At 33.8% G+C, this 27,562-nt stretch overlaps 2 protein-coding genes across 4 annotated transcripts in view; both read right to left on the minus strand.

Moving 5' to 3' along the window:
• Rabgap1l (RAB GTPase activating protein 1 like) overlaps nucleotides 1–27,562 on the minus strand; it is a 452,094-nt gene that overhangs the window by 278,015 nt on the left and 146,517 nt on the right. The window contains exon 1 of one of the 3 annotated variants that reach the window (XM_090340390.1): nucleotides 18,307–18,725. The exons of the other annotated variants lie outside the window; for them this stretch is intronic. Within the exon in view, the coding sequence (XP_090196516.1) occupies nucleotides 18,307–18,411 (105 nt within the window). The 5' untranslated portion in view covers nucleotides 18,412–18,725. Of the gene's footprint in view, nucleotides 1–18,306; nucleotides 18,726–27,562 lie in introns of those variants that run through there. 3 annotated transcript variants of the gene reach the window in all.
• On the minus strand, nucleotides 14,227–18,389 carry Gpr52 (G protein-coupled receptor 52). Its single transcript, XM_090340395.1, has 2 exons — nucleotides 18,307–18,389; nucleotides 14,227–17,288 (listed from the first exon to the last, which is right to left on the minus strand). Exon 2 carries the CDS (start codon nucleotides 17,069–17,071, stop codon nucleotides 15,986–15,988), a length of 1,086 nt encoding a protein of 361 aa, XP_090196521.1. The 5' UTR covers nucleotides 17,072–17,288; nucleotides 18,307–18,389; the 3' UTR covers nucleotides 14,227–15,985.

The following is a 27,562-nucleotide window of genomic DNA, read 5'->3' on the forward strand; positions in this document are numbered from 1 at the left end:
GCAAATTCAACTGAGTCAACTTCTGAAGAAGATGAAATTTGAAGAAGTTATTTTTATATCATAACTGCTTAAAAAATTTTATGGATCTGGTAAGACTTAGATCCTAGTATACTAGTCCCTGTATACTGTCTTTTATGCTTTTGCTTATAGGTGGTAATAATTATTGAAGCTAAATAAGCGGGTAAATCCTATGAATAAAGCATGAACCAAAATTTAATAAAGCCTAATTTTATTCATTCATTCATTCTGCCAGTCCTGTGCCTGGGTACTTTCCCTGAGCTTGTGCGTTCAAGGCTAGTACACTACCACTGGAGCTACAGTTCCACTTTTGACTTTTTGTAATTAACTGAAATAAGAAATTCACAAACTTTGCTACCTGGGATTCACTTTGAACTAACATCCTCAGATCTCGGCTTCCTCAGTATCTAAGATTAGATTACAGAAGTGAGCCACCAGCACCTGACTCTAATTATATTTTAATGTAAAATGTGGTAAGGAGTGAATGCAAGTATATTATATTTTACTAGCATTCTTTCTCTCTCCTTTTTTCTTTCTCTCTTCCAGCTTTCATTTCTTTTCTTATACTTAAGATTATTGTTAAGTGGCTATCATTTACAATAATGTAGTATAATCAAAAGATATTTTTTAGACTGCATAACAAAACCACCAAAAACAGTAAGCAAATGATCAAAATATATTATCAGAGAAATTCAGCTAACCACAACAAAAGATTAAGAGACAGGAGAAAAAAAATAAAGATAAACAAACATAAAAGCAAACAATAGTAAGACCAAATTGGGACTGGGAACAGGGATCATGCATAGTGAGCAAGAGGATTTGAGTACAAACCGTACTACCTTAAAAAAAAAAAAAACCTCACCTTAAATACAAGGTAATTGCTTAAGAGAAATGAGGACAAAAACATGAGAAGGGGTAGAAGGGGTAGCAATGATTGTTAAGAAATGTTACCTTCTATCTGGCGAATATAATGTAACCCTTCTATTAATTACAATAAAAATGTTAAACTTCTATGTAAATAAAAGAAGTAACAGAATAGATTTAAATTAAAAAACAAGCTCTAAGTCAGGTTATTAATAAACTAGAATAGTTGCCTCAAAAAGGCCTTTGGCTCAGTATTTTTACTTCAAAAAGAATTATATGTTAACTGTTTCTGTGATTTGTTGTTCCCTCAGAGCCTGACACTGTCGATGAGCATCTTTTGCTCAAGGCTAGCACAGCATCACTTCCAGCTTTTTCTGTTTATGGGGTACTGAGGAATTGAATTCAGGGCTTCATGCATACTGGGCAAGCACTCTAATTCCAGGCCACATTCCCAGCCTCTCTTTTTCAAATAACTGTGCATATCCTTCTCACATAGTACATACCACTTGGTCATGTTAGTCTTCAAAACTATCTTTGCTATAGACTAACACTCAGGTGTATTGCAGTGGCAGAACAACCTATTCAGAGAGAGTAGAAAGCAACTTGCTCTTTGGGGGCAGAAAAGAAAAAGAGGGATGTAATCACTCACTTCCATCTAGCTCTGTCCTTGGCTATAGTCCTCTTTATTTTTTATTTTTTTTATTTTATTTTTTGGTATTGCATAAATGGTATTATTTACAGAATGAGAAAAGACTTTTGTCAGCTATACATCAGACCTTGACCTAATATCCAGAATATGAAGAGAGCTTAAAATTTTAAACCCTCACAGAACCAATAGCCCAATTTATAAATGGACTAATAAGTTGTTTCTTAATAAAAATATAATGAAATTTTCTGATAGGGATACAAAGGCTGACAATTCAAAAACTGAAATATCAGAAAGACTTTCTATTTGAAGGGAAGATAGCACTTCCTAATCAATCTTTATATTTCATTTATATAAATATTTAATATGCAATTTTTCCCATATAGTCCTCTTTAATTCAATTAATTCTGTGATCCATTTTGGAGCACAGTACTGTTTACTTAAAAATTTTGAACTGCAAATTAAAAAATAAGTTCGATAACAACCTTAAGAAGATGATGGGTTAATCCTAAATAAAACTTTTAAATCACTTTGGCTGACATTACACAGTTTGCGGAGCCATATATTCTAAACAGCACCCCCATATTCTGTAAGATTTTCTAATTAACTGCAACCTCTGAATAACCCTTTTGTTTTAAATAATTTGTATCGAATCAAGTATATATTATATAAATGTCACCCACACTCTCAAATCAGAAAGATGTTGCAAACTAGATGATTGGGAGGGAGGTGGGGGAGGGAAATGGGGACAAAAACATGAGAAGGGGTATCAATATGCAAGAACTAATGCACCTGACAAATGTAACTGTAACCACTTTATACATTATCCCGACAATAAAAAAAAAAAAAAGATGTGGCAGGTGAAGAATAAATTTGAAACTTAAAAGATGTATTTTCTCTGGCCATGAAAGAAATGCAAATCAAAACAACTTTGAGATTCCACCTCACTCCAGTTAGAATGACCATGATCAAGAAATATAACAACAACAGATGATGGCGGGGATATGGCCAGGAGGGATCACTACTACACTGTTGGTGGGACTGTAAACTCGTTCAACCACTATGGAAAGCAGTATGGCAGTTCCTCAAAAGACTAAACATAGAGCTCCCCTATGACTCAGCAATTCCACTACTTGACATTTACCCAGTTGTCTAGAAACAAGGACATACTAAATCCACTAGCACAATGATGTTCACTGCAGCACTATTTACCATAACAAAGATCTGGAACCAATCCAGATGCTCCTCAGTAGATGATTAAATCACAAAGATGTGGTATTTATACAAAATAGAATTCTATCCTGCCATAAGAAAGAATGACATCGCCCCATTTGTAAGGAAATGGAAAGACTTGGAAAAATTCATATTAAGTGAATAACTTTTTAAATTCAAGAACCAGCTCTGTAGTGTATAGAACAAGCTAGTCGTGAGACTATTTGTAAATGTAAATTATGTAGTATTAGAGAGAGAAGAGAGGAGAGATAAGGGGAAGAATGAAGAGGAGAGGTGGGAGAAGGATAAACAGAGGAGAGAAAGGAAGAGGGGGAGAGAAAGTTTTGGGAGAGAGAGAGATTTAATCTTGGTAACTATGTTAAAGAGTTCATAGAGGCTTTCTATCACTGGCAAACTGAAATTATGCAAGAAAGCACTCACAAAACCTTGAAAGATCTTAAAAATCCAAAGGCATACTTTTTCACCTTTCTTGCTCAGGTTCCTCACAATCAAGGGACTAAGTGTACAAATGATGCAAAGTTGCATAAGTTACGTTGCTGCTGAAGACAGAGATACATAGGAATTGAAACTTCCAATATTTCAGCAATGAAAAGTAAGAGAAAAATCAAATTATCCTCTCAAATTTTTCTTCACAGATACAATAAATGAATACAATAAATCTTTGTTTATCCAAGTACCATTCCCAATAGTGCCAAGCATCCATTTTTTGTTTCATCTTTTAATTTATGGTTCTGTAGGTACTCACATATTAAAGTGATATTTATTAAAAGGTTGGGCAGTAGCTGCAAGGATTTTATAATCAATAAACTCATTAATTATATTTTATATTTATTTTCACAAATAATTTATAGCATAATACAAGCAAATTAACCTGAAATTCTACTTTTTACAATAGTTATGAATTATTTGAAATTCTATTTTTATAAAAATATATTCAAATTTTTATAAAATGCTGAAGTTGTTCAATTAGTTGAAAATAGCTAATTATTTTGACTCCTAATGAGGACTCTTTTCTATCCTATCTTACTGATGGTGCATTGTTGCTATGTCCTCGTATGGTGAAGAAAGAGAGCTCTGGTATCAATTTCTCTTGTAAAATACCAGTCGACTCTACCATATAAATGCCCTGAGCCCATGACCTCATGTAACCCCTTTTATTTCCTATTGGTATCAACTCTAAATAGTATGGCATTTAGAGATAAGGCTTCAATATATGAATTGATGAGGAGAGGTAGAAACATTTGGTACATCTGATCTCACTGTGCCCAATAACAAACTCGGTTTTCTGCAAGTAGATCGAGCTTCCTAAGAGACAATAATCATAACTTAGAATGTTCACAGTCAACCACGGTGAGGATTCTAACACTTAGAAAATACGGAATAACCACTTTATCTGCTTACCAAAGACAATATCCTAACACCTGAATGGGTTTTGCTTGGAGGTTAAATAAAAGCAGTTTTTTTTTTCTATTTGCAGGAACCTGATTTAAATATGCCAAAATTAGTTTAAAAATATACCTACCAAGTGAGTTCCATTTAATACCTATGTTTTTTTGCCTAATTTGGTAAAATTTCTACTATATGGCTAAAGGTATAGACCAATGCAATAATCCCATTCAATTGAAAAGACTTTCAGCACTATGACAGCTAAGTGCTAAGTACTCCTGAATTCAAATAAAAAGCTATATAAAAACCAATACATGACTAGGCATCAGTGGCTCATGCCTGTAATCCTAACAACTTCAGGAGGCTGAGATCTGAGAATCTCAGTTTGAAGCCAGTCAGGGAAGGAAAATTCATGAGACACTTATCTCCAATTAATCACACACACACACACACACACACACACAAAACCTGCCAGAAGTAGAGAGTTGTGCCTCAAGTGGTACAGCACTAGCCTTGAACAAAAAAGCTAACAGACAACACCCAGGTTCTGAGTTCAAATCCGAAGACCATCACACACACACACACACACAAAATAAAAATTTTACATAGAACAAATAAAAAAAAAATCCTTGAAATCTTTCCCAGAGCAATCTATTCAGAGAAGCTGGAATGTCCTTGTTTTGAAACATAATCAGTAAGAATTTTTTATTAACATTGGTCTTAGATAAGCCACTACGCTAATTAGTTACTTTGTAGAGATTTTTTTAAAGAACTTATTATACAATGTCAGCATTCTTAACTATTAAATAGGAAAATGAGATTATTATAGAGGCAAAATCCAATTTCCAAGGTTAATTAACATGGCTGAGGCACAATACCAATTAAATCATGGATTGAATATATGTGTAAGTATGAGTTCTGTTCTGCATATTACCATTCAGAATGCCTATGGATTCAAGAGGTGCCAGATATTGCAATATATTGGCTCAAACTCATTACTTCTGGCAAATTCAGTAAGGAGATCTTTGTTTACAAAAAGAGACATTGCCAGTTACATGTGATAACAAGAAAATGTATACTAATGATGCATATACATATTCTATAAACTGAAATTTGAGAGACTAGAAAGTAAGCACTGACAGAAATATAAGAAGGTGGATCAATATGAAAAGGTGAAAAGATGCCTACTTTGTGATACAGGGAATGCTAAGTCAGGGCAGTTAGAAGGCATAGTGGTTCTGTGCTAGTGATAAAGAATCAAAACAGACAACCATCTGGCTGGAGTAAAATATATCATCACACACACCTAAACATGCCCAGGTTGTTATAATAGGAAACTCTGCACTTTAAGATCTGTACAAACTCTTCCAACTCCATACCCCTTCTTTGTTTAAACACTATTGCCTTTTAGCCTCTAAAAGGGTAAGAGATCTAAGAATAACAATTACCAATAAAATGCAGGAGCCATTTCAAGATACAGAACTGACTGAATTTGTGCTTCTTTTTACTATTGGTCTGTTGATCAAGTCTGATGTTCCTATTCTGTTTCTGTTTTTGTTTTTTGTGTTAGAAAACAGTATGCACTAAGTTCTAACTCAAATTGACACAGTGCCTTAAGACTAACTTGGAATACAGTATAAGTGGGGCAGATCTTATAATTTCAATAGCTTCTCCCCAGAACAGAGATATTTCTAGCAAAGTTACATATATTAACTTTGGGGCCGGGGGTCATGAGCCTTAAACTCATGTGGTGTCCCTGAGCTCTTCAGATCAAGGCTACCGCCCTACCCTTGTGCCAAGACCCACTTCCCATTTTCTAGAGGTTAATTGAAGATAAGAGTCCCAGGCCCTTTTGTGCCCAGACTGGCTTCGAACCTTGATTTTCAGATCTAAGCCTACTGATTAGCTAGGATTACTGACTTTTAATTTTCTGAGTGCAAAGAATCATCTGCACAGCTTGGCAAAATGTAATATTCCCATACCCAGGGAACCCTGAAAATAGGTAATTCTAGCAAGCACTACCAATACTTATTTATATTAGTTTTAAGAAATGCTGGATTCGTGATTTAAAGGATTAATTCAGATTAGAGAAAATATCTGATTACAAAGCAGTAACTCTTGCTGAAAAGATACTTTCTGATATAGTAATTATATAATCCCCTTTATCATCAACACATTACTATATATAAATGAAAACAATTCAAACCTGTATTTGAGATACCAAATAAAGAAATTTTTATATAAATTTAGTATTTTATGATTTGGCTGTTACAGTATCACAGCTTTATTTTCTTATTAAAAGATAAAAACATAACACACAGAAATTCAGAAAAAGGAAAACAACGCTGTAATGATTTTTGTATCCATTTCTTTTTCTGAGTTTTTTTTTCTTCTTTAGATTCTTTAGGGTGATAATATTCAGTATTTGTTTAAGGAATTAGCCACTAACCACTAACTACTGTCTACTGTTTGATAGTCACACAGATAAATCTATTCTTGCATACAGTCTGATTAATTCTATTTCATCCAACAGTATTTTTATTAAACTTGAAGTAGACATTAAATATATTTGATACTACTATATGTTATATTTGATAAGATTGTAATAATAAAAACGTGACTTGAACAAACCAGGATAAATTCTTTTTACAAATAAGAATTATTTAGAGTGAAGGTACCCTATTAGCATGTGTTTATGCACAAAATTCTCTTTCCAGTATTTTAGTGCAGACACTAGTATTACTCTATTATGACTGAGAGCATCATCACAGAATCTCTTATATCTAGAAGAATCCTAAAATCTTTGTTTATTTTTATCCCATGTTCAGCTTATGCAACCATACATTACAAATATACAAAAGAAACTCTTAAAATATATTTTTAAAAACTATAATAAAGGTAAAAGTAGATCTTAAAATTCAACCAAATATTTTAGGCACACGTAATATAATTTTTTCAAGTCTTTTCATTCCCTTACAAGTGAGACAGAGTTTTTCTTTGTCGTTGCTGTTTTGAATGTGCAATGAGAAGTTATTTCATTTTTTCCTCTATGAATTATCCCCTGTTGTCACTTTGATTTTGGTAGCCTGTGTATTATATATAGGTTTATCTGAATTAGGGAAGAAAAGGGGAGCAACAAAATGGTGAGACAAGGGACAAAGGGTGGACCAATGCAACAGCAGATAGTCACAAGATAATATGTTGGAAATATATTGGGGAGGGGGACTGAAGTGAAGGGAAAGTGGGAGAAAATGAGGAAGGGGGAAACTATGTTCGGGAAGAAACTCACTACTTTACCTATGTAACTGTAATTTCTCTATAAATCACCTTGACAATAAAACCAAATTTAAAAAATAAATAAAACAGGCACAATTATAAGCAAAGTAAGGACAAGCTTAGGTGATATGCCTAGTATCACACAAGTATCAAAACACAATCAAAATTCAAAACCAATTCAGAGTATATTGAATGAAACTTTGTTTCACTAGCTTCCAGGAAATATCATGAGATAATAGAAAATAAAAGTAAAGAATAAGAACTAACTTTAACTCATTAAATATAATTAAGAGGGTAAGAGATGATACTTGCATTGTGAGAGTTAAATAAGAATGAAGTTAGAAGAAATCTTTTTGCTAAGGTCCACTATGATACTTCCATCATTGCTATTTAAAGAACTGTAAGGATATCAGTCTTTTTACCTAAAACTAGAAGAACATGTCTGAATAAATGAAAAATGATTATAAATCTCCATAAATAGTCTCAATTAGCTTATCTTCCAAATGCAAAATAAGTAAGATCTAGTTGAAGAATAGTTCATATGTGACAGAAAAAGATTATATTAAAGCTAGTGTGAGCCTGCTACTGAAAGAACTACGTACTTTAAAGGCCACATTCACAGAAATTTACCGTCTAGATATAAACGACTAGTTCCACTAAAAAGGCAAACTGGAGACCAACAATATGTCTGAGAGCAACAATAACCCCACAGTTGTCAACTTTTTGGCTTCCTCTTTAAAATAGTGTCCTTAATGATGTGACCAAGTAGCTCCAGCACTCCTATGAAGTATCCACCTTCCTGTTCATACAGACAATTGGCAGGCTAGAAGTTTAGTATTGTAGCCATTTGAAAGTGACAAATCACATAGAATTGTAGTCTGCCATTTCAATGTGTTCTTTATATTATAACTGTTTTTCTGTCCGGTATTTATCACAATCTGAAATTGTTTTTTTGTGGTGTTTTAATCTGGAATACATTTTTGTTTACTCAACTAGGATGCAAGCCCTATGAGAAGAGAACACTTATCACTCTTGTTTACCACATTCTAAGTACTTTAGTGAATTTCACCTAAGTGTCCAATGAACACCTGGTGAATTAATACAAGAGCGAAGTGTTGAAATAAGTGTCTCATATGGGAAGGAAAGAATTGGTAATACTGAGAATAGCACTCTTAGAGAGAGAACAAAACTGGCATAATTCATGTCTTAAAATAATACATGGCCTTAAATAACAAAGCAGCAGCATGGAATAAATGGGGAACTATAAAAGTGAGAAACGATCTGAGGTGAAAGATTTTGAGGTTAAAGATTTTTGAAATAATAAATTTACAGCAATCCTAGTTAAATTTAGTATAGGAAAGAAAAATACCATTAGGAAAAAAAAGAACCAGGGGGCTGAGTTAAAGCCCCAGACTGGCAAAAAAAGAAAAAAAAAAAAAAAAAGGAAATTAAACCAGAACTGAGGAAATGGAAAAACCTCCCATGCTCCTGGATTGGAAGAATCAACATCATGAAAATGACAATCTTGCCAAGGACTATCTACAAATTCAACCCAATACCCATCAATATCCCAATGTCATTCTTTAAAGAAATAGAAGAGGCAATCCAAAATTTCATATGGAATAATAAAAGACACCGTATAGCAAAAACACTTCTTAGCAGAAAGAACAGCGCAGGAGGAATTTCAATACCAAAGTCCTTGGACTTTCTCAAGGCTAGAGCTCTACCACTTGAGCCTCAGCACCATTTCCAGCTTTTTTCTATGTATGTGGTACCGAGGAATCGAACCCAGGTCTTCGTGCATGCTAGGCAAGCACTCTACCACGGCCAAACTCCCGGCCCTCCATACCTTATTAGAGGTCCTTGTACAGGATCATATATTAGGCCTAGGTGAAACTGAAAAAGAGGTGACAACCTAGTTTGATTTACGACCCCCACTGTATCCTAACTTACACATGTTCACACTGTGCTTATCATGACATGTATTATGTACTGTGTGCTGACTGCTCATGCCTAGAATCCTAGCTACACTGGGGGCTGAAATCTGAGGATTGTGATCTGATGTCAGCCCAAACAGAAAAGTCCATGACAAACTTGTCTGCAATTAATGGCTAGAAAGTCAGAAGGGGAGCTGTGGCTCAAGCCGTAGAGTATTCACTAACCTTGAGCAAAAAGGCTTAAGGGACAGTTTCAGGCCCTGAGTTCAGCCCTAACACAGGTATGTGTGAGCACACACACACATACCACCCCAATCCTCACAGTAGCTAATGTAGAGTTATACTATAGTGCCAAATAAAATAAATTATATTAGGAGCAAAAGTTATCAACACAATCACAGAGTTGGATAACTGAGAGAAAAATTCTGATATCCAGAAAGGGCAGTTACCATAGCAGTTGATCCTATATCTCCAATGCAAAGTCACACTTTTGTTGCTAAAAATATAAAAAATACTAGAAAGAGCCCTCAGTGTTGCATGAAAAAAATTCTACAGTGACTGAAATTAATTTCAGATTCAGTAAATAACATTTCAAATTGCTTATATTAAAGTAAAAATATTTCAAGAGCATCTAACATTGCAAGTAGAAGGTCATCACGTTTTGCTGAATAATCTATGTGAAGTAAATATTCTAGAAATAATAAAGCAAACTATATTAACCACTTTAATTAAAGTGATAGTGAAATATTACTGGATCCAGTATTTATAATTTTAACAAAAGCCATTTTATAAAATATCATAAATATTTAAAATGGTATGTATTCATTTTAGCAAGACACTAATTTTCCTTATTTTAAAAGAAATAAATTCTCATTATAAAAAGGTTTAAACTGAACAATAAAAAACAAAGAAAATCCTAATTACATTTTAATATTTTTAAATAAAGCTATAGAGTTGGAAGTGTGCCTGAAACAAAACAAACACAAGGCACTTCAAGTCCTAGTAGCACCAAAAAAATGACAAAAATTCAGGCAATCATCATAGTAAGTACCAGATAAGAAATATGTCCTATTATAAAATTAGTTATGGTTATTTATAATTATTGAGGAAAAACTAGTCCAGGATGACTTCTATTTATGAAACTATTGAAAGGGCAATCCTTTTTGTTCCTCATGTAATCATTTTCTTTTTCTTATTACCTATACATTTAGCTATATTTCAATACATTTTATAGTTTCTCATAATTTTTTTAATCCCAAAATAATGTTTACTTCAGGGAAAATGATATTCATTGGAATAATTAATCAGAACAAAGAAGTGATTTGTTAATATATAATCCTGTGAATTGTGATGATCCACAAGAATTTTTTTTTTTTTGCCAGTCCCAGGGCTTGAACTCAGGGCCTGAGCACTGTCCTTGGACTTTCTCAAGGCTTAGCACTCTACCACTTGAGCCTCAGCACCAGTTCCAGCTTTTTTCTATGTATGTGGTACCGAGGAATCAAACCCGGGTCTTCGTGCATGCTAGGCAAGCACTCTACCACTAGGCCAAACTCCCAGCCCCAAGAAATTTCCTACATATCAATTATCTTTTGTGAACTTTACTTGTACACAGTTGCATCTTTTTCACATGTATCAGAGAACAATATCCTTTCAAGCAATAGCCTTTATTTTTAAGCTTATAGCATCTTCAGAGAAAACCAGTTTATTTAGCATTTTTTCTCCTAGTAACACATATGACAAAATCATGTAAATTTTATTTTAATCAATGAGAAAACTTTGACTGCAAAGACAGATTATAAGATATCTCTGGGAAATCCTTTCCTATTATTGCCATCCTAACAACAAAAAGAATGTTTCAGTATATTTAGTGTACTAAAGTACAGAAGCAAGTTAGTCCATAATCTTATCTGACCACTTCTTCAGACATCTGTTTGCTGGATACTTTAAATGAATAATGAATAATTAATCCTGGGAAATGAGCTTTCAGAAATTATAAAACTCTTCTATATTTTAAGACACTCAAGTTAAACCTAAAATTTGAGTTTAAACAGATTTATGAGGAATAAAAATGTTATCTTAAAAGTGTTACTTCTCTAAGGCAGGGAGTTTGGACTAGCATGAATAAAGACCCAGGTTTGATTCCTCGGCACTACATACATAGAAAAAAGCCGGAAGGGGTGCTGAGGTTCCAGTGGTAGAGCTCTAGCCTTCAGAAAGTCCAAGTACAGTGCTCAAGCCCTGAGCTCAGCTCAAGCCCAAGACTGGCAAATAAATAAATAAATAATAGTGTTACTTCTCCAGACCCAATCACTGCATGATTTATCTCATTTTTAACAACCAGAATATGTCTGGCATATTCTTAGCAGAGGATCACAATGGCTCAATAGCAATGTGGATATGGCCATATAAAATGATGCTTGTCAAAATAACAAGAAATTAAAACAAGAGGGTTTATTTTTTTTGTTATTTTTTATTTGTTTTGCCAGTCCAGGGGCTTGAACTCAGGGCCTGAACATTGTCCTTGGGCTTTCTCAAGGCTAGAGCTCTACTACTTGAGCCACTGCATCACTTCTGGCTTTTTCTATGTATGTGGTACCAAAGAATCGAACCCAGGTCTCCGTGCATGCTAGGCAAGCACTTTACCATTAGGCCACACTCTAGGTCCCAAGAGGGTGTTTTTTAATTATACTGTTAGAAGTTATTTTTTTCTTTTATTTCCATTTTGTTTATTCCCTGTTGTCACTGTTGTTGTTTTTAAATTTCTGTACCCTTTCTCTTGTATATAAATTTATCTGATTGAGAGACAGGAAAGAAAATCACAGAAATGGTGGGACAAAGGATGCAACAGTGATACTCACTAGACACTTTGTTAAAAACTAACTTTCCACTTGGAGGGGAAGGCAATTACGGGGGAAGAAAGTGGGAAACAATGAAGGAGGGAGTAACACTGTTCAAAAAGAAATGTACTCTTTACCTTATTTATGTAATTGTAAGCCTCCCTACATCACTTTTTCAATAAAAGATTTTTTTTTAAAGTTACTTTTCAATGGGTTAATTCTGTTTAAAGTGGAAATAGTAATCTTTATGGAGTGATTACAATAAACACCATAGCCACAAAGACAGTAAACAGAAGCGACCATATTTGGAACATTCTTTCTAAAGGAGCCATGCTAAGCACATAGATTACCAAATTTCTTTTAGTTCTCAAATCCAGCTGAACAAATAGGAACAAGTCTCTCACTTTATCAATATGAAAACTGAGGCTTTGAAATATTCAGTATCTTATCTACAGCCCAATAATTTATGAAAGCCAGGATTTCAGTTCAGGTTTAATTAATTAGTAGGTTTAATTAATTAGTAGCCTTTGAACACTGTATAAACTTTGAAAAAACTACACAAATTATAGCATCCTTATGTGATAGTATATAGCATTAGTTTGACTGTCACTTATAACCAAACTAAATAATCATTATACACTGTATGTAGTACAATTCCAGAAAAATTAATTATGCTTCCTAAAAAAAGAATAAGTTCAAAGTTATGTATTTACCTGTTACAGAAATACAATTAAATTATGTAATAGGAAAATAAAGTGGTTTTTCAATTATACATGAAATACTGTAGAAAATTAAAAACCTAAACCCAAGACAGAACTATGATAAAGTCTTTCTTTTCTAATCTTCCTCTTCAAAAATTCCTTTCAAAAAGAAAACTAAACATTTGAAAGAGCTATTCAAGGAAAAATTAACCAAAAATGAATCAAAACAATATCAAGAATATACTGTGCTCCAGAATTTCAGTTTGATTATAAACTAAGCTGTTAAGTTTTTTTGTTGTTGTTGTTTTGTTTTGTTTTTGCCAGTCCTAGGCCTTGAACTCAGGGTTTGAGCACTGGTAAAGTTGAACACTCTACCACTTGAGCCACAGCACCATTTCCAGCTTTTTTCTACATGGTACTGAGGAATCAAACCTGGGTCTTCATGCATGCTAGGTAAGCACTCTAACATTAGGTCAAACTCCCAATGCTAAAATGCTAAGTTTTAAGTTAACTGATTGCTATCTTAATAAAAGAAATCCACAAGATCAAAGAAAAAGATAACACAAAAGAAGAAATACAGCCAAAGTTTACAGTGAAAAAAACAAACAAACAAACAAGTACTATACTGCAAAATCTTGTAGGGAAAAGTCAAACAGAAGTACACAGGTTTGAAGACTTTTATTTATTTAAAAACAAAATAAGCAGTGAAACAGGATAAAGACTACAGCCTTTGGTTCCAGGCCAAATGAATGTGCAGGCTTCTTCAGTTTCTATCACTGAAGAGTTGAGTGAACTTGGGTAAATCCTTTCCTTTTATTTTCCTTATATCTAGATTAGAAATAATAATGTAATCTCAAAAGGCTGTAGTGAGGACTGTAAACTAAAATATAAATAAAACTTAACATTGAGCATAGTATATAATTGCTATTTTCATGAAGAAAAGCCAGAAAGGAAAAGGCAATAATCACGGCTTCTGACTTTCTGTTTAGAGCACCTACTGGTTTTTTTCTATGTATGTTTACATTCTAAATAAAAGAAAAATTGGATTCCCAAGGAATGTGTCTAATACTGAAGATTTTATTTATGATATCTGAAAAGTTAGCATTACTGTTTCCTTGAACTAGTCTGCACTGAAAAGGTATATTTCAACTCATTCAAGATACCCAGGTAAATGGAGCAAGATTATAAACCCCAGCTCCTGAAGGCCAAAAAACTTAAGACTTGATTTCCATGCAAATACACTCTTACTCCTAGTTAGTGTTTCAGTAAACTGAAGCAAAGTCTGACATTGATACATAGAATACTATTTTATTCTTTATTTTAAACCTTTCTTACATGTTTAAAAAATATACAGGGGTTCATTCAGAACAATCTCAATAAAAATGACAGCACTTCTACTAATGGACCTTTGAAGTAAAACCACAAACATGGTTAGCTTCTAAGATGAAGAGTCATAGGCATATTTCATTAGATGCATTTTATAAAACAAAGAAATCCTAAATGCTGAGAAGAAAAATACTCAGTGGTTAGATACAAATCTTTCAGTCAGGAAACAAGATAAAAAGGTAAAGAGATCACGTTCTACTGTTTATGCTTGCCTTACTAGTGATTTCTGAAATGCCACTTTATTACATCTAAACTCCCGGAAAGTTATTACATAATTTCAGGTAACACACTAAAAAATAAGTTATTCTTTGTATGTGAAAACAGACCATTACAAAACAAAATACTGACCATTCTTACCTGCATTTGATAAATAAGTGTATTATATTCTCAGCAGTACTAAGAATGTAGCTTCTTCTAGTATAAATATCTAAACATACATAAAAGTATTTTCCTTTTAAAATAAGTTTTTGTATATATGTTTTTCATTGTTAACAACTTAACCAACATAGATGTATGTATTCTACTAAGAAAACACTAGGCACAGATCACATAGTTTACATTTTCTTTGCTGTAAAAAATATATGCAAAAGCCTATCACACAAATAACTAGTGGACAAAACAGTAAGCTATCATAAACCTAACTCCAAAAGTTAATTTTTCACATTTAAAAATTTATAAAAAGGATATTCCAAGTAGCATTAAGAGTGATATACTACTACCAGGTAAGTATCTTACATCTGCATTAGAATTACTTGTGGGTTTTATCAATAAAAACAAAGCTCCACTATAGCAAAAGAGATACCTTAGGTCCATTAACTAATTTCAAGAAAACAAAATAAAAATATTTCAAAAAACATGAAAAATAATGAACACAATCTTCTACACAGCTACTAGACTGCTTTACTTCCTGGAAGAAATAAATTACTTAACACTATAAATGCCTTACACTGTAGATTCTTTCATTAACTAAAATACTTCTAAGTTTCAGGGTTCAGATAAAGAAAAATGTAAAGAAAAAAAATAACAGGCTGTTAGGAATAGGAGTAAATGTCATTTTACTTAGAAGAAACAAAAATACTATTGTTTTGTCTATAACAGAAAACTTGTGGTGCAGAGATTATAAAACCATAATAAGGATTGTGTGCCAACTAATACAATGTTTTCTGTGTAACCTCAATGAGGAAACCACTAAGGACTGTAAATTAGTGGATCTAAAAATACTCTTAGGAAAAAAATGTTATACATGGCCACGTAAGTTGTATGTACATAAGACATTGCTATAATTTCTGCAAATAATCTCTGCAACAAACACAAAGAGTTAAAAACATGGGAAAGAGACAAACTGAAAGACAAAGACAGAGGTACAGTATAGTCAGAGAAAGAGAGACACAGAGGAGCTTCTTATATTCTGCAGAAGATTTGAAATACTTTTTTCCTCCTCAGTGCTGAATTTTTTTCTATTGCTGCACATGTAGTCACATGCTATGTTTCTCTCACGAAATTACCTCTTTATATGCTTTCCCTTAAGTTTTTCATGAAAAGGAGCTAAGAAAAACCCCAGAGATCTTCAGTCTCATTCTTCATTTCATAGTCAATTAGTCACATAAATTAGTTTCCTGGCGGCAAATTTCCAGCTGAATCAAGAACACAATTCCAAACCATTGTCAAATTACATTTACATTACTATGTTCATTCTCTTCAGATTGAACAGGAATTGGCCCTTTTCCTAGGTTTGGGGTCTCGTTCTTCCTGATCCTTCACACATACACAAGATGTGCACATTGTCTCAGAAAGTCTTCGGAGGCCTAATCGGAAAACACTGTTGGAGAGGCTGTATATTACACAGTTACAAAAACTGTTACTTATTGCAAGCCAAGTTGTTAAGAAAGATAGTGTTGAATTGTCCAAGACACGAGAGCTTTCTAGAAGAAAGTAAATAATATATGGGAGCCAAAGCATGTAAAATACACTGGTTATCCTAAATAAAACCATGGCATAGCGACGGTCAGGGCTATGTCCTGTCTCTCTAGAAGCTTCTACCTCATGGCTAGGAAATCTGGCCCTTCGATCATTTATCTCTTTGGTGTGTTGACGGCAAATTTTGAAAATGTGGAAGTAAGTGAAGCAGACAACAAAGGCAGCAGGAGCATAAAGTAAACAAACAATAAAGCCAGTAAAATAGGCACTAGTGAGCCAAGAGGTGGCACACCATTCAAAAATATCACCGTGGTAACCAGGTTTCCCCCAGCCAAAAAAAGAAGGTAAGAAAATTAGGCAGGAGTAGATCCAGATCAAAATAATGCAAATTCTCAGGCGACAAGGAGTGACCAGTTGATTGTAGGAAAGAGGTTTGGTTATTGCAAGATAGCGATCCACACTGATACAAGCAAGACATGCCATAGAAACACTCTTTAGAACTGAAATAATATATCCAAAAACCTGGCAAGTCAATGACTCATGGACACCTGTAGAATAGTGAAGAAGAGAAAGGGTAGGAACCAAGCAGCTAACTCCAACGAAGAGATCAGCATATGCCATTGTCTGTATGAAATAGCTGGTAGTATAATGATGCAATAGTGGAGCACAATGAAAGACAAAGATAACTGTTAAATTCCCAGCAATGATTAGAAATGTCAGCAAGACAATAACAACTGTCTCAAAGATACAGACATCCTCAGCACCGTAGTGACCAAATCCAAGTGGGCAAGCATGACGCTCAGATATATTCACAATGCTGCTGCTGGTGTTCAGGATCCGCCATTCAGTCCACCTGGATTCATTCATGGCTTGGAATTAAAGGAACGTGTAGTCTTGGCTCCAGCAAGCAGGTGCCCTTTCCGGCATCTGCTAAACTCTGCACATGAGTGTCTTAGAACCTGCTTCGATAAGACACTGTCAAGGCTTCTGTTACAGCTGAGTGTCCCAGAGTATGCTCAGGTCTCTTCATCAGCCTTAGCTCACCAGTGACACTTCTCAGCTTTGAGGGATAAGGGAGGGTAAGCTACAAAGGTGAAAAGAGGTCTCTGATTAGCTCCCTCCAGTGCTCCCAATCAGCTTTTTTTTTTTTTTTTTTTTGCAGACATGAGGCACTTCCATAGAAAATGGATTATTTACCATGTTGTATGAAATACTAAGTCTGAAAAAAATTCAATTGCTAAGAGAAGTAAAGATAGTTTCTTAGCAATCAACTAGAAAGAAAGAGGAAAAAAAACCATCTTACATTGTCTCAGGATACTTGTTTCATCTATGACAAAAAAATTCCTATTTTAGAATTTAAATAACTGTCAGCTTTGGTTGTAAAGCTAACAGAAAGCTCATGTGGCAAAGAATGTCCTTGGGCTTAGTTCAAATCTGATGTTGATAGGTCAACATTATGATTCATTTCTCACTCATTTTCTTAAAGGTAAGAAAAACAACTCTATCAAAACCAATATGGACAGAGAAGAGCAGAACAGAAGTAAAAGACAGATTCTAGTTTGCCCTCTAATGCTCATGGGAAAAACCATGTATCTTTAGTAGGGAAGATAACATACAATGGATTAGAGGATCAATTCCTAAAAATGTGATACATTTCTGAAGTTTTAATCCTGTATTCATTTTGTAAGCAATTAGGTTAAATTAGTTTTAGTCTATTACTAGCAGTGCTACTAATGCACTGTAATTTATACCTCTTCCCTTTCAAAATGAAATCTTTTAGCATCTATAAATAAAAATATAATCAGCTGATATGCCACCTTCTTTATAATGGACTATAACAAAAAATATAGCTCAAAGTAATTTCTCACCTTTGCAATTATACAAATATTTCATATGTATACACAAATATAAATGAAATTTAGACAACAGGAACTTTCCTATATACTGAGCTTCTCTAGAAGACGTGTTACCATTATTTATTACTATTATCATTATTTCTAGTAGGCTTCATAATTTGTTTTGTTATACCTTTTCTATTTCTATTAGATGGTAAATACATCAACTCATTACCTCAGTAAAATCTCCTAAAAGTGAAAAATTACCTTGTTTATTATATTTGTAGTTATGTAGCAGCCATATGTTAAGAAAATGTCTCTTCTATTTCTGTATTCTATTTTGAGGAGGTACTCAATTAAAACAGGGGCCATTAGGTAGGCTGTGCGATGGTCTTGTTTTAAAACACCTCAAAACATCAAGATGAGTTTAAATCCTCAAGTTTGAAATACTGAAATGCTGGCAGGATAGAGTCCATCCAAAAGGCTTCCAAGGTCATTCTGGTTTCAGGTTAACATTTGCAAAAGTCTTGAAAAGTACAGGTAAGTCTCCTGTCAGTCTTTGTTGTCACAGCTTTTGAAGAAATAGCATGCACTAGAAATAAAAATTTCCTTCAGAAACAATGCAGTAGCTTAATAGAAAGCATTTTTCTGAAAGTTATTTTCTCATGCACGACAACATCATTCAAGGGAGTTCTTCTTTTATAACAGCTACAAGATATTCCTCCTTGTATATTCTTAGTTTCACATATCACAAAATAGTTCTCTTGTTACAGTAATAAGGTAATGTTTCTCACCTACATTCACTCTTATCAGCTGCTAGGCTAGGCTGTTTGATTCAGAAGTCCGATTTACTGTGATGCAGTTATCAGACGCTGTCAGTAGCTTCTTCACAATTTCTCAGTGTTACTGACTCCACCTGAGCCGGAGCCCTACTGCTGCTCCTGCTCCTCCTCCTTCTCCACCTCCTCCTCCTTCTCATCCAGAGCTGATGCAGAAGAACTCACCATCAGAAAGGTGACTCGGTCCTCCTGCCCCAATCAACAGCACAGCCAATGGCTACTGCTGCTGAAAACTGTCACTAGGTAACAGTTGCCAGGCACATGCAGGCTTATAGACTTACTCAGCAAGCTCCGATCAAGATCGACAAAAGAAAACAATAGAACTGACCACTCCTTATAATATGTCGATGGCATTTCTGAACTACTCCTAGAGGTATTCTCCTTCACCACTTATAAGGATTACTTCCCATGAATAGAACAGAAAAAGAAAATCTGGCATACAACTTTAAACCCCATAAAGAATCACAAGGTACTATGATACTAAAAAGTCAGCAGTAATTCAATGCTCATTGGCAGAAAAAACTTATTAATTATTAAATATCAGCTGAATCTTCATCAACTCAAATGATATTACTATTTTTCTCTATAAAGTATATTTAATTTGATAAGTAAAATATAAGTGATTTAGTAATCTCTTCATTTTTCTGCCACGCCCCCACAAAAATGATCCACTTAAAATATTTAATATTTACAAAAGAAGCATTGGAACTAACACCACTATATTAAAATCTGTTCCAAAAAATACTTGAAATTAAAGAGGAGAGTACAGGTATTAGAAAACAATAAGACTGCTCAGTCCACTGCTATACAGTGATTGAGCAACACCAGCCCAAGTTTTGAAGAAAGTAAAATCAAATCAACTATGTGATGCACATTAAAAACATTTTTGCTCACTCAGACTTACTGTCATTTAACTATTTCTCATGTAGTGAGCTGAGGCTTGAATACACATCTGGGTCCTATCCTCATTTTTACTCAAGTCTAGCACTTTGCCATTTCAGCCATAGCTCCATTTCCAGCTTTTGGGTGGTTACCTGGAGATAAGAGTCCTATGGACTTTTTGCCTGGCAAGCTTCAAATCATGATCAGATCTTAGCCTCTTAATAGCTAAAATTACAGATGTGAGCAACCAGTACCTAGCTTAACACTTTTCAAAAGGATGGATGAGAATACTAAAAGGTGTACTATTGATCAAGATGCATTGTATTTAAAGACGGCGTTGTAAAATGGCAATTCCCTTGTGCTTAAATTAAAATGTATATGACAAAAAGTAACTTAGAACTGATTTTAAAATTATTTCAAAATTAAAATAAATCCAGAAAATTAAGAACAAAATAGGAGAGAACCAATATTTGGGATGCTTATATACAAGGCATTGTACATATAAAAGCACTATTACATGCTTTTATTCGTTTTCTCCATAAGATTCTTAAATCTAGGAGCTGGGAGTTTGGCCCAGTGCTACAGTGCTTGCCTAGCATGCATGAAAACTCAAGTTCGATTCCTCAGTACCACATACATAGAAAAGCCAGAAGTGGTGCTGTGTCTAAAGTGGTAGAGCTCTAGCCTTGAGAAAAGCCCAAGGACAGTGCTCAGGCCCTGAGCTAAAAGCCCAGGACTGGCAAAAACAAAATAAATAAATAAGTAAATAAATAAATAAATAAATCTTAAATCTAATAACTAAGTCCCAAAATTACTATTTAAAAGAAAAAGGTAGGTACTAGAAAAACTAAGTATGGATTTTCTACAATTACAGGAGTTGAGAAACTGGCATTGAAAAACTGTATTTCCTCTTTTTTACTGATTGTTTCCAGTAAAAAAAAAAAAGTAATAGAGACAGGTACCTGTAATCCTACCTATTCAGGAGGTTGAGATCTATTGGAGATAAGACTCTCATTTCCAATAAACTACCCCTCAAAAGAAGCCAGACATGGAACTCTGGCTCAAATGGTAGCGGCCTTGAGCAAAAGAAGGTGAAGGACAACACCCAGGTCCTGAGTCCAAGTTCCAGGATCAACACACACACATGCACACACTCACACACACATAGCCTCTCCCCAAAATATATTAAGAATTACATTAGACTTTACAAATACAATTTATAAAAGAACAAAAAACACATTTCTTTTCAAGTTTTATAGCTTTTCAAGAAGACTATGTTAGTGATAAAATTTTGAAGGGTTTATATGAAATACAGAATGGTAAGTGCATTTCACATTTTCAGAAATATTTATAAGACACATCTTAGAATGAATACTATATTTAGGCTTGAAAGTAAATATTTAAATTTAATGTAAGAAAGCTAAAAATCATATTTTACAGAGTAGCAATTTGACAAAGAAAAAATACTTAAAAGCATTAAAATCAAACAAGATCAGCTCTAACATCCTCCAGCACAACAATAAATTTTCAATATAAATTACATTAGAAAGGACCTACATTCCAAATAAAGAAAAGCTAAATACTAAGTTTTACTACACAATAACTGACCCCCCCAAAATATAGATTGTACTAATTAGAATGTACCCATAAATCTACAAGTAAACGTAATGGATGGTAAAAGGTAAAAAAATCAACACGTGAGCATGATAAAGAGGAATTTGAACATTCACCTACAAAGGATGATATTCTTAGGAGAGGATCACAATGGCTCAATTGTACATATGATCATATAAAATATGCATTATCTAAATGAACTCCAAGAAATAGACACAACAGGCTTTTTGTTACTTTACTTTTTGTTTTCATTTTGTCACTTGTTTTGTTTTTTTGTTTGTTTTTTTGGTGCTCTTTGTCTTGTATGTATCTGTTTGGGGGAAGGTAAAAGGGATAAGGAAACAAAGAGTGAACTAATGCAATGATACTTATTACAAACTAAGTTGAAAATTAACTCTACAACTTGTAAGGGAATGGGGTCAGAAGGCAAAAACAAGGTAGAAAAGGAGGAAGGAAGTGACACTGTTCAAAAAACATATACTTAACAACTAAGTTATATAACTGTAACCCCTTGGTATATTACCTTTACAATGAAAAATAATTGAAACCTTGTAATAACAATTATTACAGCTATGTCAAATAACCCAAAATTAAATCATTCTTAAAATACAGACTTACATATTTTAAACAGAGTTTGGAATAAAAGTATTTCTAAAATAAGGGGAACTGAAAAAAACCCTCATTTAAAGGAATTCAAGCACTAAAATGGTCTGGTTAGACACGTTCATTTCTAAAAAATATGGCTACCAACTATACTTTAAAGAACCCATAATTGGAAAGGCCTGCAAAAATATAAGATAATGTGAGATATAGCTTAAGAAGCAGTGCTTCAATCAACTAAGCCTCATTCTACAAAAAGAAACCTACAAAAGAATTCAGTAGTTCTAATAATGTAATTTTTTCCTTCTTTTCTTCTTCCTTCTTTCCCTTCCTTCCTTCCTTCAACAACTAACTTTAGCCCTTGATTTTCTTCTTATCCATTCCTTTTTCTATTTCGATTATAATAGGAACTAATTTATCCTGTGAAGCTCTAATAGCAAAAGAGCACTAATGTCATGTATTTACATAGCCCATTACACAGAACATTCCTTGTTTTCAAACTAAGCATAATTCTCCTCATTTGTGGGGTGATTAGTTGTTTTATTATTATTTATTATTATTATTTTAATAACCATTAAAAACTAAATTCTCCTTTATTTCAACTTAGAACTATTATCAGAAAACTAAGAAAAACTAAGAAAAGTCATTATTTGAGATTGAGATTATTTCACATATACTCCTAACAGTAAACTATAAAACATATTAGATACACCACAAACATCTGAGTTATTTAAACCTTAGGTATATTTTATGTTTTATTATGATATTTAATGATAAAAAAAGTAAAGCCTTGTTTTCCCTAAAAATAAAGAAAAATTGTTCTCACTTTGTACTCTGTACTACAGATCTCAGTTAGTATACTAGGTAAGAAAAAGAGGAAAGAGCCATTAAAGAAGAGGTAGAAATGACTATATCTAACAAATGTAACTGTAACCCCGTACACCACACTGTGGCAATTTAAAAAAATTAATAAAAATAAATTTTAAATTATTTTGAAAAGCAATGCTAAAACAGATATGCAAAAGAACAAAGTTAGAATTTAGTCTACTAATGAGAACGAGGGAGTAAACTAGTAGTTTTTTTTTTTCTGAGAATACAGGGTCAATATACAAGTCATTAATTTTTATGTGTGTAACACAGGATGTCAAATTAGAAAATAAGACACTTACAATAATCTCATAAAGTAATACAAATTTAATAAAAGGTTTAAGAACTTTACTCTGAAAATTACCACATCATTGACATATATGAAAAAGTCTTCAGTAAATAGAGAAACATTTCATCTTTATAGAAGATAAAATATTATTAAGTCAGTTTTCTCTAAATTTATCTATAGATTCTTAGAGATGTCTTCCTTTTTATTTCTTATTTTTGTCAGTCGTGGGGCTTGAACTCTGCCTGGGCATGGTCCCTGAGCTCTTCAGCTTAAGGCTACTGCCCTACCCCTTGCGCCACAGTGCCATTTCCAGTTTTCTAGTGGTTAATTGGAGATAAGAGTCTCTTGGACATTAGTACCCAGCTGGCTTTGAACCACAATCTTCGGATCTCAGCCTCTCTGAATAGCTGGGATTATAGGTATGAAGATTATAGGATAGAGGTTTCAATTAAAATCCAGGCAACTATTTTTATAGTTGCCAACTTCTGATTCTAAAATCTAAATATGAAAAATTTAGGGCCAGGAGCATGACCTAGTGGTAGAGTGATTGCCTAGCACTCTAAATCCCTGGGTTCGATTCCTCAGTATCACATACACAGAAAAAGCCGGAAGTGGTGCTGTGGTTCATGTGGTAGAGGACTAGCCTTGAGAAAGCCCAAGGACAGTATGTAGGCACTGAATTCAAGCCCCAGGACTGGCAAGAAGAAGAAGAAGAAGAAGAAGAAGAAGAAGAAGAAGAAGAAGAAGAAGAAGAAGAAGAAGAAGAAGAAGAAGAAGAAGAAGAAGAAGAAGAAGAAGAAGAAGAATTATTATTTAGTAAAAAATTACTAGAGAAAAAAGTGGGAAAACTGATATACAACTTCATTTCAAGACTTTCTATAAAATTATAGTAGTTAACACTGATACCAGAATAGACAAATGGAAGAGTAAAAACAATAAAGGGCATGAAAATAAGATCTAAGGCCAGCTGCCAGTGTCTCACACCTGTAATCCTAGTTACTCAGGAGGCTAAGATCTGAGGATCATAGTTCAAAGCCAGCCTGAGCATGAAAGTTCATGAGATTGTTATCTCCAGAAATCACCAGAAAACCAGAAGTTGCACTGTGGCTCAGGTGGGACAACATTTAGCCTGAAAAGCTCAGGAACAACTCCCAGGCCCAGAATCAAGCCCCATGACTAAATAAAATAAAAATCCAGAATTTTATGGTCAACTGAATTTCAATAAAAAACAATTCATTTCTTTTTTCATATGTTTTTATTGTAATTAATAGAAGGTTTACATTATATTCACCAGATAGAAGATTCATTACTTCACAAACATTGATACCCTTTCTCATGTTTTGGTCCCCATTTCCCTCCCCCCAACCCCGAGCCTCATCTTGTTTTCCCTCTTCCTTCCTCATCTGATTTCAAATAACCAAATAAACATATATACAATATATCAGATAACAAGGTAAAATACTGTAACCATATGAGATAACCAAGGGACAGCAAAAATGATGAGAGATAACATAGTACATTAAGGACAACAATCACTCATTATATGGCTTCTATTTCTATATCCTGGAGGTCCTTTCATTTAGCTTAATCCTATATGACCTTATGTATCTAGGTTTTATTCTATTGTAAATCTCTGATAGGAGAGCCCAAGGTTTCTACTGATTATGACAAATGAGGGAAACCATTGAGCCTATGTTCCTTTGAATCTGGCTTACTTCACTTAGTATGAGTTTTTCTAAGTCTTTCCATTTCCTTAGAAATGGGGGGCTATTCTTTCTGACAGCAGCATAGAATTCCATTGTGTATAAATACCACATCTTGTTGATCCACTCATCAACTGAGGGGCATCTGGGTTGGTTCCATATCTTTGCTATGGTAAACAGTGCTGCAATGAACATTGCTGTGCTAGTGGATTTAGTATGTCCTGAAAACAATTCATTTCTAAAAGAAAATATTATAGAAGAAAAATATATTCATGTACGCAAAAAAAATAAACTTTTTTTTTTGCCAGTCGTGGAGATTGAACTCAAGTTCTGGGCACAGTCCTTGGACATGTTTTTGGGTTTTTTTTTGCCAGTCCTGGGCTTGGGCTCAGGGCCTGACCACTGTCCTTGGACTTTCTCAAGACTAGCACTCTACCACTTGAGCCTCAGCACCACTTCTGGCTTTTTGCTATGTATGTGGTACCGAGGAATGGAACCTGGGTCTTCGTGCATGCTAGGCAAGCACTCTACCATTAGGCCAAACTCCCGGCTCCTTGGACATGTTTTGCTCAAGGCTAGCACTCTGCCACTTGAACCACAGCACCACTTCTAGCTTTTTCTATGTATGTAGTACCGGGGCTTTGTGCATGCGAGGTGAGCACTCTATCACTAGACTACACTCCCAGCCAGACAAGAAATAATCTTAAAATAATTAACTTACTATAAAATTTTAATAATGCTTAAGACTGTTTTTCTTCACAAGACATCATTAAGAAAATTAGCAAGCCAGGCCGTAAGAAAAGTAGATTGCATCATCTCCCTCATTTGTAATAACTAGAAAATGTCTATGATATTCTTAACAGGGGATCTCAATAGCCCAATTACTAAGCACAAAAGACTATATATAATGAAGTGTATCAACATGAACTCCAAGAATTGAAAAAAAAAGGTTTTTATTATGTCCTGCATGTAGTTATTTCGTTTTTTCTGTTTTGTTTTCGTTTTCTGTACCCTTTGTCTTGTCTATCAGTTTATCAGATCCGTGGAAGGGAAAGGGAATCAGAAACAACAGAACAAAGGATGGAGCAACAATATTCACTTAACATTATGTTGGAAATGAATTGTACAACATGGGGGGAGTAGGAAAGGGTAAGTGAGAGAAAATGAAATTGTTTAAAAAGGAAGGTACTCATTACCTTTCTTTTGTAACTGTAACACTCCTGTTCATCACCGTTACAATAAAAAAAAAATTAGCAAGCCAGTAGACTAGAAGAAGGTATTAACGAATAAATCTCACACAAAACATCAATATCACAAATACAACTCACTCAGGATTTGTTAATAAAATTTTGTTTTAAATCTAAAACAGCCAAGTGCTGGTGGCTCATGCCAGTAATCCTAACTACTCAGGAGGCTGAGAGCTAAGGATCATGTTGTGAAGCCAACCACAGGGCAGGAAATTCCATAAGACTCTTATCTTCAATTAATCATCATAAATGAATTTGTGGCTCAAAGTAGTACAGCACTAGTCCTGGACAAAAAAACACAGGGACATCACCCAGGCACTGAGTTTAAACTCCATAATCAACAAAAAATAAAAGTAAAAAAAAATCTAAACTACATCTCATAGACATTTGGAGTAAAGTAGTGGTTTATCGAGGGCTACGATGAAAATGAGGAGAGACATTCTATTCTCTAGTAGAGTAGCAAAAGATAATGATACTCATGTACTATTATTCAAAAAATTAGAAACATTATTTTGAATTTTTCACCACAAAGAAATGATATTTCAGATAGGATGAGGCTAAGTGAAATGAACTCCAGGATATGTAAACAAGAGGTTTATATATTCGTGATTGTTGTTCTTAATGTATGTTGTTCTTAATGTACTATGTAAAGCTATTTTTTTCTTCTTTTCCCCTTAAGGTTTATTTCATGTTGTTATTGTATCTGACTTTGGTACCTGGCATATTGTATACACATATATTTGTATATTTGGGATATGTGGGAGGGGGTGAGGGGAGGAAAAATGGGAGAAAAACATGAGAAGGCGTAACAATGTTCAAGAAGTAATGTACCCACCACCTGATGAATGTAATCTCAGTTTCTCTGCACATCACCTCAATAATAAAATAAACTTTTAAATAAAGGAAATGATGTTTCAGAAGCTAGATATATTTGTGCAGAATTTGAACATTATATAGCATATACAGTCACGAAAACATCATATACTATTAGATAGCCTCATAGATATGCATAACTTTCAACAAAATTATAAAGAATAAAGGGAGGAGAAATATTCTGCCTTCATAAACCAAGAATTCTGAACATAACTTAATGTTTAATTAGCTGAGATCCTCATTGTTAGAACATTCTCTTCATATATATGTATATATATATATATATGACATAGAGTGTCTGTGTGTGCTTTAATTTGTACAAGTAACCAGGTATTTAATGTAAATATATATCAAACAATATTTATGTCTTTATTTGTAAGTTTTTAAAAGGTACTTACCAGAAATTAAGCTGAGAATTTTCTCTAAGAGTAAATAAAAATTCTGCTCATAGTCCCAGTTCAGTCCTAGGAGGCCAGTAATTTCTAGATAAGTGTGGTATATTTTAGTATGTTTTAGTATAGCACTCAAAACACTTGAATTTTAAAATAATAAGAAAAAGAAATATCGACATTTCTTACATTTACCATTGTTAAGAGCTTCCTCCTCTTA

This window comes from Megascapheus bottae, chromosome 10 (assembly GCF_031878675.1).
Source record: "Megascapheus bottae isolate mThoBot1 chromosome 10, mThoBot2.hap1, whole genome shotgun sequence".
NCBI lineage: Eukaryota > Metazoa > Chordata > Mammalia > Rodentia > Geomyidae > Megascapheus > Megascapheus bottae.